Source organism: Dermacentor variabilis, chromosome 8 (genome assembly GCF_050947875.1).
Source record: "Dermacentor variabilis isolate Ectoservices chromosome 8, ASM5094787v1, whole genome shotgun sequence".
Classification (NCBI taxonomy): Eukaryota; Metazoa; Arthropoda; class Arachnida; order Ixodida; family Ixodidae; genus Dermacentor; species Dermacentor variabilis.
The window spans coordinates 13,107,214-13,125,542 of NC_134575.1; the positions used below are offsets into that span (position 1 = coordinate 13,107,214).

General features: G+C 44.1%; 1 protein-coding gene and 1 long non-coding RNA gene across 2 annotated transcripts in view; one reads left to right on the forward strand and one right to left on the reverse strand.

Annotated features, from left to right (window-relative positions):
• LOC142589654 (uncharacterized) overlaps positions 1-17,309 on the forward strand; it is a 43,071-nt gene extending 25,762 nt beyond the window's left edge. Inside the window, exons 2-3 of the long non-coding RNA XR_012829904.1 lie at positions 15,694-15,973; positions 17,062-17,309. This is a non-coding gene — a long non-coding RNA (uncharacterized LOC142589654). The remainder of the gene's footprint in view (positions 1-15,693; positions 15,974-17,061) is intronic.
• Positions 588-10,888, reverse strand: LOC142589648 (uncharacterized). Its single transcript, XM_075701176.1, has 5 exons — positions 10,667-10,888; positions 9,072-9,249; positions 7,614-7,727; positions 5,892-5,990; positions 588-2,764 (listed from the first exon to the last, which is right to left on the reverse strand). The coding sequence occupies exons 1-5, from the start codon at positions 10,735-10,737 to the stop codon at positions 1,985-1,987; spliced, it is 1,242 nt and encodes a 413-aa protein (XP_075557291.1). The 5' UTR covers positions 10,738-10,888; the 3' UTR covers positions 588-1,984.
• Positions 17,310-18,329: the final 1,020 nt, after the last annotated feature.

The following is an 18,329-nucleotide window of genomic DNA, read 5'->3' on the forward strand; positions in this document are numbered from 1 at the left end:
GAATAGAAACAGCAGACTGATTTGTGGGCCATTTTAATGTGGAAGCCATTGTGATCGAACAGCTAGGAAGAATGATGTAATAGTTGTAACTCAAGCCAAAGGCAAGAGTTTGACGTATTTTTGTTCAATTGCAAAGCTTTTCTTTCGAGGAACCTGTACAGGTTTCCTTTGTAGCAATCGCTACGATTGGGTGGATATCTCATTTTTGCTTTATTAGCTAGCAGAAATGCTGAGGCCAAATAATAAAGAGTTATTTTGGCCACTTAAAGCTCTAAGTAATCACTTGCTGGCCTTCCCAACTTCTAAAGGGTGTTTCCTTTAGAACCTGCCCTTCTCCTTGATTCTCCCTAATCACTTTTGCTGTCAGACTTTGGCATCGACCAAAAGAGTTGCCATATTATTTCCATCAAATCTTGAACCATGTAATGCTAGGTAAGTAGGAACACTTCTCGAGAACAAGTAGAATTGGTTTTGAATGGCCAGTTGGAAGACAAGACGCACAGATCAAGGAATCTCGCTACTTGGCAAAGCAGCTGCAGGTGTGTAGATGGAAAGCCTTGTTACAAGCACATAAATTTAACTGAACATGTACAACAAAGGATTCACTGTACTGTAGTCCATTACTTTATGTCAATGTCCATAAATACAGATGCCCGTATGAAAGCTTAAATGCAAACACAAGTACATACTTAGGCAAACTTTTCTCTTGCATGAGCTCTTCTTTACAGCATTTTCATGAAAACTCACATGGCTGTCACAACTTGGTAATATGTTGGACAGCACCGAAGATGGCTCCTTGGCTGAACAGGCGCACATCAATTGATGCAAGTGCCAATAATAATTAGGACTAAAAAACACTTGCACCATGATGCAGAACAGATGAGGGTCTAAATTGAACATAACTGCCAACCAAGATCTTTGGAATAAAGTTTTTACATATTGAAGAGTTGATGCTTGCATCCACTTTCGCCAAAAGAAAAGCAAGATCACTTTGAAGACGGGGTCAACCTTGCAATAGCAGAATGCAACTTTCTGCTGGCAAGAAAAAGACTTTTGTTGGGACTGCTGTAACACCATAAAATTCAATTGGCACACAGAACAACTCTAATCCTGTGTATCAACACCAGCTGCTTCCCTGGTGTTCTTTTTCAGGGGCTTGTTATCTGCTCTATTCTGCATGTACTGGCTGTATGATAAGGCACAGTGCAATATAGTCTTATGACATTTCACATCTCACCACATCTCGCCATCAACTCTATGAGAATTCCTTGTTCTTACATATATTCATAAACACACCATAGCCAGAAGCACAAGTGAAAGTTAATCATTCCTGGCACTTTCATTAAAGGCACAGTATCTTCCTACAGATATGCTTCTGAATGGGCATACAACTGGCCAATATATTCACAGCTTGTGAAACAGCAATACAAGTGAATGTCTTGATACTTAGTCAGTAGACTAAGGCTATGGCCACCGATCAAGTTGCACAAAACCTCAAAAGTAGTCTCAAGAATAGGTGTGCATTACAAATCTGGCTATAAACTTATTCTCATCATCTACGCGGTTTCAAGTCCCAAAACTACACAGCAGATTTCAAGGGATAACATACTGGAAAACTCCAGCCTGACTCTGACAAACTGGGGTACTTTAGCATGCACCTGAATCTAAGCATGTGAGCAAAATGCAGTCACTCGATCTTGTCAGATGTTAGCACCACACTCTTGGCAGAAATGCACCCATGACACCAAACCAGTACAGCAGGTACTTTCAATTCCGTTTTACAATGCCATTTCAGTGGCACTGTAGCATTGCAGTTAGCCATACAGTAGCATGCAAGTTCTTTTCCACGCATTCACATAATGGTCACAAAGGCTCTTATCTGTGAATGCTACAAAGCTTTCCTGCTCTACGCTATGCACTTGATTCGATGATGTCGCTCATAAGTCATGAGCTGTGTTCATTTGTTCTAGATTGAGTGCCTTGTTCAAACAGGCTTCACTAGCAATACGCCTTTTTCATTCGAAGTAACTGCACGCCACGTTAATTTTGTCTGCTTATCGTGCGTACTTGCCATTACAACCGGAGGTAATATGATTTGTTGCTTGTTCTTTGATGTGTACACAAGCGATGAGTTGTCTCTGTTGCTATTATCGTTCCATGACAACCACACAGTTTCCATCTGCTGTTCACGAGATGCCTCTGCTTTGAAGGCTATGTTGTAAGCAGTTTGAAAAGTCAGATCACGTTCCCCAAGTAGACGTTCCTGCAGAACTTCATCTCGAATCCCGCACACAAAACGATCTCTCATCATCACGTCCAAGGGAAGTTCCTTTCCCCCGAAACCACAGTCTTCTGCAAGCTTTTGGAGTGCTATTACGTAGTCTGCCAGAGATTCACATGGTTCTTGGTTTCGCCTGTAGAAGAGTAACCTTGCTCGCAGCAATGACGGCTTGTTATGCATGTGGTCACGGACGGCTTGTTTGATGGTTTCGTAGGACACCGTTGCTGGCTTGTTGGGCTCGACTAACCTTGCGATAAGCCGATAAGTTGCCTCTCCACAAAAGCTAAGCAACACTGTGCGCTTCTCGTCATCTTCCGAGACACCGATGGATGCGCAGAACGTTTCAAATCGTTCGATGTACTCGTCCCATGAAGAATTTGTCTCAATGGCATATTCTCCAACTCCGTTGCCTGAGATATTGACAAGGGTGCACAGAGGCCGAACTTGCTCAGGGCTTTGTTGTGAACTGTCGCATTCCACAATCTGGAACCAACAAGTGTTTACACAAAAACACAATCATACAGTGCACCAAATGGCATGCAATCATTTATGTATGGAGCAAGATAGCAAGGTAGGCGAGTTGGTAAGCATTCATCATGCTTTTGTAACAGTGCAAAAGCAAACAAGGACAAAAGGAAGAAAAACATGAGAACATGGCATTGTTGTTTCTTTTGTCTTTTTGTTTGCTTTTGCGCTGTTACCAAAAGTATGATGAACCATTATGTAGTTTCCTTGGTAAAAGGGAAGTACACCTGCATCACCATATGAACATAAAGTAAACACTTTTTATAATGAAATCACTTTATTTGAAGTTTCTTGCAGTCCTGATAACAGTGCATGCCTTTTAGACCCAGTTATTTGAAGTGCAGTAGTGTCAGACTTCACTTAGTACAAAATACAAAGCAGGTAATACACGCAAAACAGTTCAATGCAGCATACATTTGCGTCCTTTTCATGCCAACCTGATGGTTCAAAGAATGCGCCAAAGTTCATCTGCCACATGGTGGCAGCTTATTGGGACCAGCTTTATAATGTGACGATTTGAGACCGGATGTGTAGGCAGTAAAACATGCTGTTTTAAGTGCACTAAAGCACTAAAGCTGTTATTTAGGTGCATATAGGTGCTAAATACAGTTAAAGCTCGAGATAACAAACTTCAATATAACGAAATTCTTGATATAACGAAGAATTTAATTTTTCATAACCACTTGTCCATAGAACACATGTAGTTAGAACCTCAATATAACGAAATTTCGCTTCTGCAGCAAAGGAATGCTGCAACAATAAATGGAAACTTCAGCGGATGCAGATGGTCAAATGACTGAATTACAAGTGGCTGCTTGCATACGCATCTCTTAAATTGCGTGCAGCGCAACAAGAGCGACTGTGAAAGTGAATCCATATCATGTTTCGTATAAAGTCCAAGCGCAATAAGATCCTATATCGCTGCGCGCACTTTGTGTTTTAGGTGCGAGTGAAAGAGTGCGAGGGTGATACAAGAAAGATAGTAGCTTCACGCAGGAGTGCTGCCTCCCCGCACGCGCGAGCAAAGTGAAAGAGGGGGAGGGGAGCGAGCTCGCGGTAAACGCGATCAAACGCGCGCATGATGGGCGGGCTAAGTTGGCACGCGTCTCGGCTGTGGCTGCGCATGGCTGTAAGCGCGGCTAAGCGAATACGCAGCCGCGCACCCTGCTTTAAAAGTAACCTGCCCCGTGTGCAAAAAGTGGGCGTCTAGAGTTTCGGGGACTTGTTGGAGCGAGAGGCAGAGGAAGCATTCGCTCCCCACTACCAGCACTTTTCATGAGACACTATCAGCCGCGGGGCAGAGCGCATGCGAAAGCGTGGCTGGCTTCACCTAATTTGTACCGCCTATGAGAAAATATCATCAGCATGGCATGAAACCGTATCATTCGTCACCGACTCCTAAATTCATCTAAATGAATTGTTTTCTAATTCAAATTTGCTTATTTTTTTTTAGCAAGATTCTGCGGCTCCTTTCCGTGTAAGAAGAAACGATCGGCGGTTGTACTTATCTGCATAAAAGGTTGAATTTCAATACAACGAAATTTCAATATAACGAAGCAAATGGCTGATTTTGCCTTCTTCGTTATATCGAGGTTAAACTGGACACCATTTTAGGTGTCGATAGGCACAAATAACTGCTGCTGTGGATCTAAGGATAAAGTGTGATATTATAAGGAACAATGCCCACTAAATCTCGGTTTAGTGACATTCACTTTATTTTCTTGGTAAAACAGAATGACGAAAGTTGCATAGGTTAAAAGATTTACCTGAAGTTAGGTGTGCCTAGGTGCCACAAGATGTGAAAGGTGTGACAAACAAGCACCATCTCAAGATTTTTGGGCTGTTCTGCACCTTTTCCTTTTTTTTCACTGAGTATTCATTCGTAAACAAAAAAGGAACACTCAACATCCCCACAAATTAAGCGATGTTTGGGATATTTGTACTTCTGAACCTTCGATGATCCAATGCCCTGTGGAATGGCAGAATGTTCACTGTTCAGAACCTTTGACCATTCTTTCAGCACCGGAAGACAGAGATTTTTGTCTGAGGCAGGTTCAAGTTTTAAACTAACTCTATCAGCAACAGGTCCATTGGGGATAGTGGCGAAATCTTTTCTGAACGTCTTAAATGAGCCCCACTTCCCAAATCAGAGTTGCCACTGAGCGTTCTAGTTTAACGGTGCTGTCTGCTAAAAACGTGAAACAAGTGCACAAGCACATTAAGTCATCCTCATGTGTACCGTCGCATGGCGCACTTGTAGCCCTTCTCACAGCGATACTCTCATCTGCTGCAAAGCTGTTAATAGCAGCTTTTACACCAGCAAAGCTAGTGCTTATGGTAATAATCAGCTGACTTCAGGCAAGTCCCCTAGCAGGTTCCTTAACAAAATAAGGCTAGGACAAAACATGAAAAATGTTCACCTTAATACTAAAGGCACCAACATCGGAATGGCATTGATAGGCCCAAAAAAAGTGCCACTAAAGTGTTTCTAGATTCATAGTTTGTGCTTATATGCTAAATAGGCACAATAAAGATGTAAGGAAAAAATAGGCATTTTTAAAGTTCCATTCTCTAATAATCATAACCGACAGACAAACCAGCTGCTCACAGGCATCAGCACAATTTCGCCACTGTCATGTCGCCGCTATCAAATGCGGTGGTATTTTAATATATGTTTTTCGAGCTCCCGCACTATTAGACTATACATTGTGTGTTGCTAGGACTACAACCCCTCTGCCTTTGAAGAAGTCCCAAGTATAATGAAGTCAGATGACTTCATGATACTGCTGCAGTCACATGATAAATTTGACATTTTCATAGCACAATGCAGTGCTTTTAGCAAGAAGAGACCATCAATATTTCCTTGCTGGGACCCTTTTGACATCCTTCCATTTATGTGTGTGTGTGCATGTTCACATTTTATTCTGCCCATTTGTATTTTTTCTGCGCATGAGCGGACATCTTCCCACATAAGCAGCAAATGATAGCACAGTATCTGCTTTTATATATACCATGCCTAGAGAAAATAAAGCTGACAACTATGACATTATGCCTGCTTATGTAGCAAGAAGAGCCAAATTCTTACCTCTGGGAGTGGTGAGACTGCAGTACAGTCCGCAATAGGTGAGGGACTGCCCAGCCCAACTTCCTCGGGTATGCTCTCATCAGCTGAGTCTGTGCTCTCCTGTTGATGACCAAACAATAACTCAAATCATTTTATTTCAGGCTCATGCAGTACAAATGGAGGAGTGGAGAGAAAAAAAGCAGCTCTTCCACAAGACGTTATGTTATAAAGAACTTTGGCAGTTTCACCAATGGGGAAAGCACTGACAACAGTAGCAAGGTCTAGCATTGCGCTCAAGCTCCTCGGGACAATTAACCCCCTCCTTCTCTGTCATGTGAACCACATGACCATTGATTACACAGTCCTCAGGATGCATCCAGTCTTTAGTACACCATCCCTGGGACTGGCCTAGTTTGCTGTTATACTGTCGATGGTATTAGCCCAGTTTTTAACCCACCATCTCCTTTGTTGCCCAGCTCACATGTACGCTGTCTCTGGAGTTAGGCTACTTTCCTCAGCAAGAAACTGACCAAACAGACACATGAAACACTGGGAAGTGAGTAAAAAAAACCATTGTATTGAAGGCGGATTTTTATTGTAATGAGGTTTCTACGTAGTGTTTGTTGTTTCATTGAGTAATTCGGTGGAAAACAAAGCAACTCACCGGCACATCTTAGTGCCATTACAGATAAGCTGATTTGTTGGCCTCGTGATTGTTCCATCATCTACTCAATGAGGAACATGCATGAAACCTCTTACACTCACCATATGTGTTGGCAAATCAGCTGTTCTAGGTTAGAAATGCCATTCCCAACCAACGACCATGGAAAGCGACTGAAGTGTCAAAGAAGGTGTTACCTAAAAATTTATATTGAAATGAAACTTTAATATCCTTAAGACAGCATTGTGCATTGACTGTCTGCATGATGATAAGCAATGTTGGCAGCAGACTACATACACTCACACAATATGAAAACTACTACTTGTTCCCAAAAGACAGGGATGACTGGTTGCAGCAAGCGAGACCATCAGACATGAGGTGATTGTGGCAATTTGGTATACCATTAAACACACAGACAAACACACACTAACGATCGAAGGACAAGATTTTTTTTCTTCTGCACAATGTCAACACAATTTATGCAGCGTATGGTAAATTGGTTCTGGGGAAGCTCGCAAGTTGAAGTTTCACGAAAAGAAAACATTGTCATCTGCCTAAGGATGGCACAAAGATACAAAGGAAACCCATCCAGGTGTTTTGTAAAAGAAGCTTTGCAGTTGAACAGTGATGATCAAACCTGGGACCAACGCATTTTCGGTGTGGTTGACCAGCCAACTGAGCTAACCAAGAGGCTAGCAGATAGTTGAGTGAGGCTGAACAACAACCCGAAGTGCCACAACAAAGAATAGGGCGAGTCAGTTCTGAAGAAGTGTGCAAGGTGAAGAACTTCTGCAGAACTGATCTGTGCTGTGCTCTGGTGCTTTGGGCTGACAATTAATTCAGCCTCATTCTCCAACCTGCTGGCCCCCTGATTAGCCATGGTTAGCTCAGTTGCCAAAGCAACCAGCCCTGAAAGGTGTAGGATGGGTCCAATTCGTATAGCATGAGAAATTGCTTTTAAATGCAAAGCTTTGTTTCTCAAGAACTTGCACTGATTTTCGTTTTAGCTTCGTGCTACTGCCAGGTGGATGACACTATTTCCCCTTCGAGTGATGAAGGTGCGGGACAGCAATGTAACATACCCCCAATGAGAGCAGTGAGTCATCAGGATTACAGTAAGAGTGTTCCATGGCTGTGTGCGATACAGGTGCCGTCACCTGTCCCACAACCTCGTCGGATGGTGGAGGATTCAGCACCTGAAAAAGAATAAGGTGTTTCAGCTTGCTGTTACACTGATGACATGTGATAAAAAGCGAGATTGGCATTCTCCTGAGTAGGCTTATACATGCATTATGTTGCACACTGCCTGGAGCCCTTTTCAACAAAAACTTGGAATGAGTACATAAAATATTCTTCCCAGGTATGAAGTCAGATACTTTTGCAACTGTATGGAAGTGGCTTTAATCATGTTACTGCTGCCATATTTCGAGAAAATTCGCACTAACTTTATCTAGGCCATCGAGTCATCACATACATTGAAAAGGGACTGCAAATTGGCATTTCGAGTACTGCGAGACACAAGAAACCAGCTTAAAAATGCACGACGAAAACCTGCACAGGATGACAGAAAGACAGGGAACATCCAGAGAAAGCAACCAGACCGTGCAAGTTTGTACGCTGCCCTTCACATATGAATCAGTGCAGACATGCGCAGTTTATCAACCCCCTTACTTAAAATCCAGGATACAGCTTCAACATACCGATCCATCACATGATTGTACGTCTTTATCACTCTGTTTAGGCCATAAGTCAGCAGAATAAGCCAGTACTCACTAACCAATATTTTTGTAGACTCTGTACTCATTAACACTCATGTGCGCTCATTCATGCACCTACTTGCACCCACTCGCACTCCCAAGTATTCACTCGTGTTCATAGTCACTTCCATTCACTCTTACCGGCACTCACTCACATACTCATGTTCACTCACACTCCCTCAACAGTCACTTACTAAAGCTCTATCTCATACCTGGGAAATAAGTGGGAAGCAAGTATGAGTCAGTGCACTTGTGAGTATGCCAACCTATTGTTAAGGCAAAAAGGCTTTTTCATTACTGTAACAAACATGAGGAGATGGTTACTTTGTCTGTGTACCTGGAGACAAACTTGCCGAGAAGATGTCCAGTACTTGTGTTTGCCCATTTTTGTGTTTGTCCGTGTTTCTGCAAATGCACTGCCTTTAGGACACTTCATAATGATCTGGCTTTCAGCTTCTAACTGCAGTATTTATGTAAAATACATGGTTCTTTCACATTTGCAACGTACAAGTAGGTCATAATAGCTGCCTTGCCCATGGGCTGTCTCGGACCTCAACAACACTGGCATTATGTGTAGCTCAGGTACACGGCTATTTACAGGATGTAATTACATTGCAAGTCCAAACATGACCAGGATGGTGATTGACTAGGAGTTGGCACACTTCAGTCTTTCTCACTGTCCTTAGCCCTTATCCTGAGGCAGTCTTTATCTCTTTCTGTTCTGTATCAACACGACAGCAGGCTTGAATGGTGTTCAAGAGCAAAGCATTCAGAAAACCTCACAGCAATGGTAGGGACTGCGTGCTGCCACAGGCGAACCCGAAGCGGTGATGTCAGGTCGAAGTCCTTGCGCTGGAAATGCTTTGAGCACACAGCATTGTACCTCCTGGGCTCCCACCGAACACCAGGGCCCCGGATGATCTCTGCCCACTGTCTCCGGCGGCTAGACGATGAAGGAAATCTACATGAAGGAGAAACAAGAAAAAGTACATAGTACATAGTAGTACATAGCAGGATGGCTACCAAAGTCAAACAATAGCTTCCCAAATACAAATATGCTGCTGGGGAACTTATTAGTAAGTTGCATTGGTTTATTGTTGTGAGGCATGACGGTGTTGTGATGTGTAGATGTGTCAAAATGCACCTGGCAGCCAGTCTTCAGCCCCACCAGGCCATGAAAAGAGCGAAACGCTGATGTATCTGTTTTCCCAGCACGTACGACTACACCATCAGAGATACTGTAACCAGCGTCTTGAGAAGCAAGCATTCAGTTTTGACCTTGGTACCCGCCGTGGTGACGTAGTAGCTTGCTAAGCCTGAGGGTGTGAGATCTAATCCTGACCGTGGCAGCTGCATTTCGATGGGGGCTGAACGCCAAAAAGCCCTCATACTATACATTGGGTGCACGATAAAGAATCCCAAGTGGTCAACATTAATCTGGAGTCCCCTACTACGGCATGCCTCATAATCATATAGTATCTGTTTTGGCACATAAAACTCCATAATAAGTTAAACCTCGTTGGTATGACATCTTTTCCAGTGTTGAAAGGATAAAGACAAAATGACGAGATTAATAATTGAATCCGCAACAATAGATAACCTTGTCCAAAAGTGTTATAGTGCTCCTACATACTCACTGAGCAAAGGAGAGATGATAACTAGAATAGGAAAGATACAAACTGTCATTTCTCGCCGACTCATAGTTTGCACCTGCTTGGTTTTGGATATATAAAACAGTGATCCGGCTTCTGAGAAATCATTGTTGAAAGTAGCCTTCGCGTATGTCTCGTCATCTGCCTGTCTTTTTCATACGTTTCTGCGCTAAGTACTAGAAAAGGTCTCGAGAAGCATTGCCCGTGCTGCAGTGAGCTTTTCTTTTTTTTCAGATCCCGCATTTGCGTGCCAGTGCTTTAGCAATCAATGTGCCGTGTTCGACAGAGGAGCGCCATGTGTCGTGCACGGGCAACACCAGTTCTGCGTTCTCTTTAGCCGCGTGAAACGGGTCGCTGATGGCCGGACATGACGCCAACGAGTGCAACTAAGTGTCCGTACAATCGCTATCGCAACAATAACCTTAGAGCATGAGCGCGCGCGCACACACACAAATTAAACGAGCGTGCGCTGCGCTCGCTGCGAGTCGAGTATTTTGTTTAAAAATTTCCAAGTATTTCCCTTTCGCCAGTGGCTCACATCTCATGTTTGAGAACTGTGCTTGCCTTTCGTTCTGTATGAAAAACGGCTGCTGCTACGCTGTGAGAACAGAGGAGAACGTACTGCTTCAGTGGAACCAGAAACCACGCTATTGAAGATGTCTTTAACCTGTCGCATGACTAAAAGTAAAGTAACAACGGTACGATCAAACGTGACGCTTCGCTTACAAGTGAAAACTCAGGCCGGATCCTTCCTTTCCACCTCGCGACTTGCAACCAGGCACGCAACAGCTTGGCATGGGGATACTCTTGCCGTTGCAGCATCCGAAGGTCCTTGCTGAAGATTCCAGCAGAGTTTGGGAGTTTGATTAAGCGCGAAACAACTACTCCAGCCAAACAAGTCACACTGCGCTTGATTTAAAGTGTACAAGAATATCGTCGAGTGAACCGAACGACGCTCTTCCGCTGGGACGCCGCGTGTGGAGAAATTGTGCGAGGGCGCTGCGAACGAAATATGAGGGCGAAGACGCGCTTCACAGCAGATTCAACGTACTTTCGCCGTGGGCGCTAATACCGATCGCGCGCGTACGCTCTTATAATGGTGCTTTCTTTTTCAACTGCAAATTTATAATGACAACGTTTTGCTACTATACATATTTTAGGCATGGGTTATACAACATCACGCCTTCAATTTTTGCTGTCGTTGTCAAATGCGTCGTCTGCTAGCGAGCGCGCGTTCGTTGCACGGACGCTGGCGGACGCCCAGTTTTTCTCGGGGAAGTCTGTGTAGCTAATTTTTTTTAATGATTTTATTTGCTGTGGTGCGCCCGCGACTCTTGTCGGCCGGTACCGATTCTAGTTTCAGTCAGGTGAACTGCTATTTTTAACACTGTTTTCTAAAAGTAACACGTAATTTTTGCCACAGAAGCCACCTATCTGCAATATGAAGCTACATATGAAAATTTTATTCATATTATGTCATTGTACCTGCGCTTCTTGTTGGTGGAATATTGACGAGCAATGAGCACTTATCTGCTTCAACGAGCACGGCAGATCAACAAATATCTCTACGTGTATGTGAGGCATGCCGTTCCTTTAATTGCTTCATTAGTGTCCTTATGATAGTGCACCGGACAACTGAAAGCAGCCGTTTATAAGCCGCTTAGTTGAGCGGACGTACTATTGGAAACGGCATTACATTTAGGTATGAAATAAAAGATAAGCGTAGTACGTTTTTCACAGAAATCAGACTCGATAATAATTTCTTTCGTTTACACCGGCCCTAGGAAAAAAGCCTAAGGAAGTAGCTACCTTCTTTCTTTTGTTTTTTTTTTTTTTCTCATTGAACAAATTCTGGCGTTTTACGTCCGGCCATATGGTTATGAGCCCCCCTTTTAGTTCTCACTACCTGGGGTTCTTTAACGTGCACTTAAACAGAAGTGCACGAGTATTTTCCCTTTAGTTCCCACCGAATTCCACAACCTGGTTTGAACCTGTGAGCACGAGTTTTGCACCGCAACGCCATTAGGCTACCACTAATGCCATTAGGCTACCACTAATTAGGTTACCGCGCCGTTTTTCGTTTTGTGTTGTTAAGCATGGACTGGACAAAAAATTTCACACGGCTTACTGGCCAAAGATTAGCATGTGCAATGGCTATACCTAAAACTGTTTTCGGCGCCCGGGGTCCGACCGCAATAAAAGAACTCGTACCAATTACTCCGCGTTCAGTTACGCAATGAAGACGGAAGCACTGATGGAACGTTGCACTGCAGTATTTCTACCCTCTTTTTCTTTAAGAATACTTCCCATAAATCTGAGTGCAAGGTGCCGGATGCGGCATATACGGTTTAATTGTTTGAAGAGGCAAGCCGGAAGCTTACATTTGTTTTTCCGTCTGCGTTTCGCAAGACCTACTGAAGGAAAACCATACGCGCAAAAATACACACGAGAGATTCATGCCGCTTGAAGAACAAGAAAAATATTTGTTTTCCAAAGGGAACCGTACAATAACATCATAGAATGAAAGCCGACACTGCGGCCGCAATGCACACGTAATCACCGAGCGACATTTAAAAAATGAAATAAAGAGAAAGAAAGGCATCTATTCCTAGGGAATAAATGCACGTCATATGCAATTACAACGAGCGTTTGAGCAGTCTGAACACATATACCAGCGCGCGAAGTAGAACAATTACCCTTCCGAGGAGTATCGCCAGCAGTTTCCAACGGCACGACCTCGATGCGGCCAAATCCTCTTCGATCGCAGCGCCGCCACAGTAATTTTCGTCGTCGCGCGCCTCACTGCAAAGCTTGCGCCGCCCTAGCCGCTCGTGCTACTCAACCGTATTCTAGTCCACTCTAGCTTGATTCGTCTATGCGTAGAGCCGTTAGCCATGGAGGAAGGAAAAGGAAAAAACTGAGAAGCCCTACCCCGTGCCCTACCCCCACCACGCGATAATAGAAGAGTGTGGAGGAAGTGGCGTGCAGGTTCTCCGCGTTTTGCTTTATTTTTCTTTCTGTTCTTCTAGAGGTCATGCTTTTGGGCCACAAAGGCGGCTTTGTTATGGTTCTGTGCGCTCACACGTGTTGCTCCGTAGGTTTCGTACCGTGGCAAAGGCGTCGTGTGGGGGTTTTTGCGTTAGCTAGTCTCCGTGTTTTGTTGCGCTGTGTTATCTGAACCGTGCTCTCCCGGATGTTGCTGTGGCCAGGTGGGACAGGAGGAACTGAAGCTCGTGAAATGAACGCGCCACGGCAATCGCAAAGGACGAAGGAATATCCGCGGGAAATTTTGCCCTTTTCGGCGGAATTTTTTGTTCAGATGTCCTAAAGGCCCTTGCGGGCATTACGTAGGGGTGGTGAGTGGAGGGGAGGGATAACAAGATATTTCAAACACAGATGGAGGGGAAAGGCAATATAGAACACAGTAGTATAGCTAGGTTACCGAACACAACAAGAAATAAGGAAGAAAGAAAAAGGAAGAAATGCGTACAAGATTGAAAAAAGAAAACTCCGTACAGAACATGTAAATGCACTTGCAATGGGTCAAAAGCACGAAATTCTGTTTTTACTCGACATACGTATTTAAACTGAGCTTCAAATGGCTTACAAACGAGTCATGATCATGCATAAAAGCAATTTCTTTTGGCAGTTTGTTCCAGTGATAAAGAGCAAGAAAGAGCGGTGATTGTCGAAGGAGATTCGTTCGCGCAAACATGGGATGCACTTTGAAGGAATGGTCGAGGAGGGGGGAAATTCGTTGCGGGGGTTTGATATGGGATGCAGTAAAGGATGACGGGGTATGATACAATCTGTGGAAGTGGGAAAGCAGTGCTAATTAACAGTCGTCGTTTTACTAGAGAGGGTAATTGGAGGGACTCTTTGAGAGTCGTGATGCTGGGCGTTCTAGAGTAGGTCTTAGTGATGAAACGTGCTGTGTTATTTTGCAAATATTGAAGCTTGTTTATTAGGTATGTCTGATTTGGATTCCATATTATGGAAGCGTATTCCATCTTTGAATGAACTAGAGCTGTGTAAGCAAATAGCTTAATTGACAGATTTGCTAAATGCAACTTTCGCCTAATGAATCCAAGTGCTTTATTCGCTTTCGAAAATAGTTCATCGATGTGATCATTCCATGTAAGGTTAGAAGTTAAATGGCCGCCCACCATGAACATGTTCATAAAATATGAACTTAACCGAACATTACTGCCTCTGGTAAATGTCATTGTTCTTGTTTTAGGAACATTTATTTCGATTTGCCATTGCTCGCGCCAAAGCGAAATTATGTTTAGGTCTGCCTGTAAAGTATGAGTATCTTCAGAGGTAATAATTTGTCTATAAAGAACGCAGTCATCTGCAAACAATCGAACTACTTAAGTCAGGTTGTTACTGATGTCATTAATGTAAACTAAGAATAAAATTGGTCCAAGTACAGAGCCCTGAGGAACGCCAGATTTAACTTTCGCTAAAGCGGAAAACTGATCACTTACGGAAACAAATTGGCAGCGATTGGTTAAAGAACTTGATATCCAATTAACAATCTTATTATGTATGCTAGGCCGGCTAAGTTTCATCATTAAGCGGGAATGGGGAACATTATCGAATGCTTTCTTGAATTCAATAAGTATGGCATCGATGTTTATGGAATCGCGAACAGCTTGATGAAGATCAGTCATAAGTTCAAACAATTGTGTTTCACAAGAGCGTACATGCTGAAATCCATGCCGATTATTAGAAAAAAAAAGTTATGTTTAGTTAAATATTTCATAACTACGGAAGATATGATATGCTCAAGTAATTTACCTGGAATACTAGTCAAGGATATAGTTCTGTAGTTTAAGGGCACTGATCGGTCACCTGATTTGTAAATGGGAGCGATACGACCAATCTTCCAATCATCCGGTAAAATTCCTGTATCTATTGATTGCTGGAAAAGGACGGCTAAGACGGGAGATATTATAGGCTTAATCATTTTAAGTATCTTTTGGCTGATGTCGTCTGGACCTGGCGCTGAGTTCGGCCATCGATCGAAAGTAGATCGATGGCCGATTCTATTCCCTTCGGTTTAAGGTCACTGATAGATGAGTTAATTGAAAGAAACGTAAGATCAAGTGGTACTGGGCTTACTTTTGTGAATACAGAGCTGAAAAACGAGTTTAATTCAGTCGCAGCTTCAGATGGTTAGAGTAGCACGCCGTTATTGACGATTGGTATAGGGGATTGAGAAGAGTGTTTGGAATTAATTACTTTTCAAAAGTTTTTTCGGATTGTTAATTAACATGCTGACGATGTCACCGTTAAAAAACTGGTCTTTAGGCGCTTCAATTTTAGCTTTACATTCATTTGATTCCTAACACTAAGCTAAAATAAAGAAACACATCCAATGTAAACGTACTACCGGACAAGCAAGGTCAAGGCAACGCAGTAAACTTTGGCTCTAAGGAGAATTTGGGGCGAGTAAGAATTAAAATTTACGACGCCCAAGTCACCGCGTCAAATGCATTCTCGACGGTTTATGGCGTGGTGCGTGAATGGGGCAACTTCCGAGGAATCACAGAAATTGCTTTTCAGGGAAAATAAGGGTAAATGTGTCTTTAAGGGAATATAAATGATGTTGATGAAGTGTACGGTCACATTTCAGGCTGCCCGTTCAAGAACGTATGTTTGCGCACTTGCAAGGTACAGCATTGAGCGAAAGTTATCGAGGCGATCTTGCTTGTGATGCGAGCGCGACCGTGTTCTCACGCACGCAGGCTGGACGCGGCCGCCTCAACCAGGGAGCCCCGGTTGGTCGGCGACCTCTTCGCCCTTGACGTTGCCCAGGAAGCCACGAGGAAGAGCTCGTGGCGGGCCCCGAACGACCGGTCGCCGCGGCTCAAGTTGCCGGAAAAAGTTGACGAGTGCGCAGACTTTCTGCGTCAGCTACTGCGCGGTCGCCCCTGCGACGAGCCGTACGGTCGACTCACTGCAACGTGGCGATGAACGCGTTGGCTGTCACCTCAGTGGACCGAAGTGGCCAACGTGTGTTTTCGTGTAAGAAGAGACCATAATGATGAAGCAAGCGCGATGCTAGGTGGTTTCGTATTGCCATGTCGAGATGAACTATGATTTGCGATTATGTTCGAGTTTCTTTGTGTACATGCGGCGAATTTTCATGAACGTGGATACCAATTCTTGGGTGTATAACTCGCCTGACGTGCATAAACGGGGTTTTCGAACTGAACAGTTCAGGCTACTCGGCTTGTAGTGTTGCGGGTGATTTGCGCTGGCATTTGCACTCGCATACCGAGCTGTGCTTTGTATATCGTAATGGCTTTACTTTTTGCGTGCAACTGTGTGAATTCACTAAAAATGCGTTCTGACGCTGCCTCAGTGCCCTCCTAATCGCGGTATCCATCGCCGCTTCGTTAACACGCCTATGAGATGTTCTCGTCCGTTAAAAAAAAAAAATGATGCGGTTTCGGCCTGAATAATTGCGTTATCGCTGCGGGATCAGAGTCAATTTATTGCGACTAGCAAGCGGTCTCTATTGCACAATATATGGGATATCGCCGTTTCTTACTTTGACTAGTCCAACATACAATAAGAAGAAGGGAAAAAAACCATCGTGGTTTAGAAATCGGGCATGGACCTAAAAGTTATTTAGAAGAAATAATTAAAGTGTTGCTTAACGTTGCGAAAATGCACAGTAGTCTATGAGTAACGCCAGCGTAGAGAGCTCCGGATTAATTTTGACCACCTGCGGTTCGTTAACTCTGGGGGAATGCGTTCTTTTTTTGCATTCCACCGCCATCATAATGTGGCCGTCGCGAGCGAATCGAACCCGCGACCTTGTGCTCAGCAGCACAACGCCCCATATTCACCGAGCTGCCGGGTATCCATGGTTTGACTTCACGAAAGGACGTCAATTACGAGTACATAGTGCTGTAATCAGTAATACTATATCGCCTAATTAACAGCTAACCATAATAGCTGTCATCACCGTTTGGTCAACTCTGCATAGTAAAGTGCTTGCTGTCGGTGTTTTCGGGGCACACGAAAGGCACCCGTGGTTCGTTGAACTCGAACCGCGCACCTTGCCACTTCATCCTGCACGTGTGCACGTGTGATGGTCGTTGCAGGTGCGATTTCCAGTTGCGCAACTGACACGTGCGGGTGGTGCTCGCTCGACGATTGAAACAGCTGACGCGGAGCGTACGATGACAAACGCCTGGCCTACGTCGTTGAACTGTACCGGCCGAGGCACCAGTGTGATCGACTCTATACAGAGAGCGTCGACGACCTTTGAGAGACATTCAAGGTGACGGTTTGAAAGTCGGACAGACGAGCCACAATACGTTTTCAGGCAAGTATATTTATTGAGTTTCTTATCGGATTACCTTAACAAACGCATTTCGCGTAGGTAGTTTATCGGTTCTAGCAGGTCAATTATTCATGATCGCTGCGTGGAAAGGCGATGCACAGAAGGCGAGTAAAATAAAACGGGCCACAAAGATGAATCTTTGCCAGAGCATGTATGCGTCGCAGAGATTCGAATATATACTCCGAGAGCTTGAACAGCTGGGCAATTTGTCCGCTGATGTCGCTCAAATATAAGGACGCTATTAGAGGCGGGTTATCTCTATCATTGATAAACAGACACTATCACTTGTGAGGTCCGCGTGATACATTTTTTTATAGGAAACAAAGTGAGGGATGATCAAGAGATATGAACACAAGAGAAATACCAGACATACCGGGCAATGCGAAGCACATTGCAAGAAAAGGTTGCTGAGAAGAAGCATGCAGCATCTTCAGAATGCATTGCGCCGGGTTTTTCGGTTTTCATTGGTGTCATTGTCATCCTATATCACACACACACGCACGCACCCACCCACCCACCCACCCAAACACACACACACACACACACACACACACACACACACACACACACACACACACACACACACACACACACACACACACACACACACACACACACACACACGCACACGCACACACGCACGCACGCACGCACGCACGCACACGCACACACACACACACGCACACACACGCACGCACGCACACATAGTAGAGCACGCTAAGGACGTTGAACAAAAAAATGCTTAGCTACGAATCCACAGTGAAACAAGGCGCTATTTTTTTTTCGCACACATTAACAGAATGTCAGACTGCAGCGAACCTCGTTGCACCGAGGTTCATGCCATGCTTCGTTCTACAACAAGATTGGTTGCAGTGGTCTTCGTTGTTTAGGCGTTCAGAATAGATATGAATGGCAAGAATTTGGCTGGGACATGATCAATAATTCGTTATACAGAATATTTCGCTGTAAAGGCGTTCGTCGTAGATTGTTGTGACAGAGACGTCTCAAAGCTGCCGCCACTGTTGC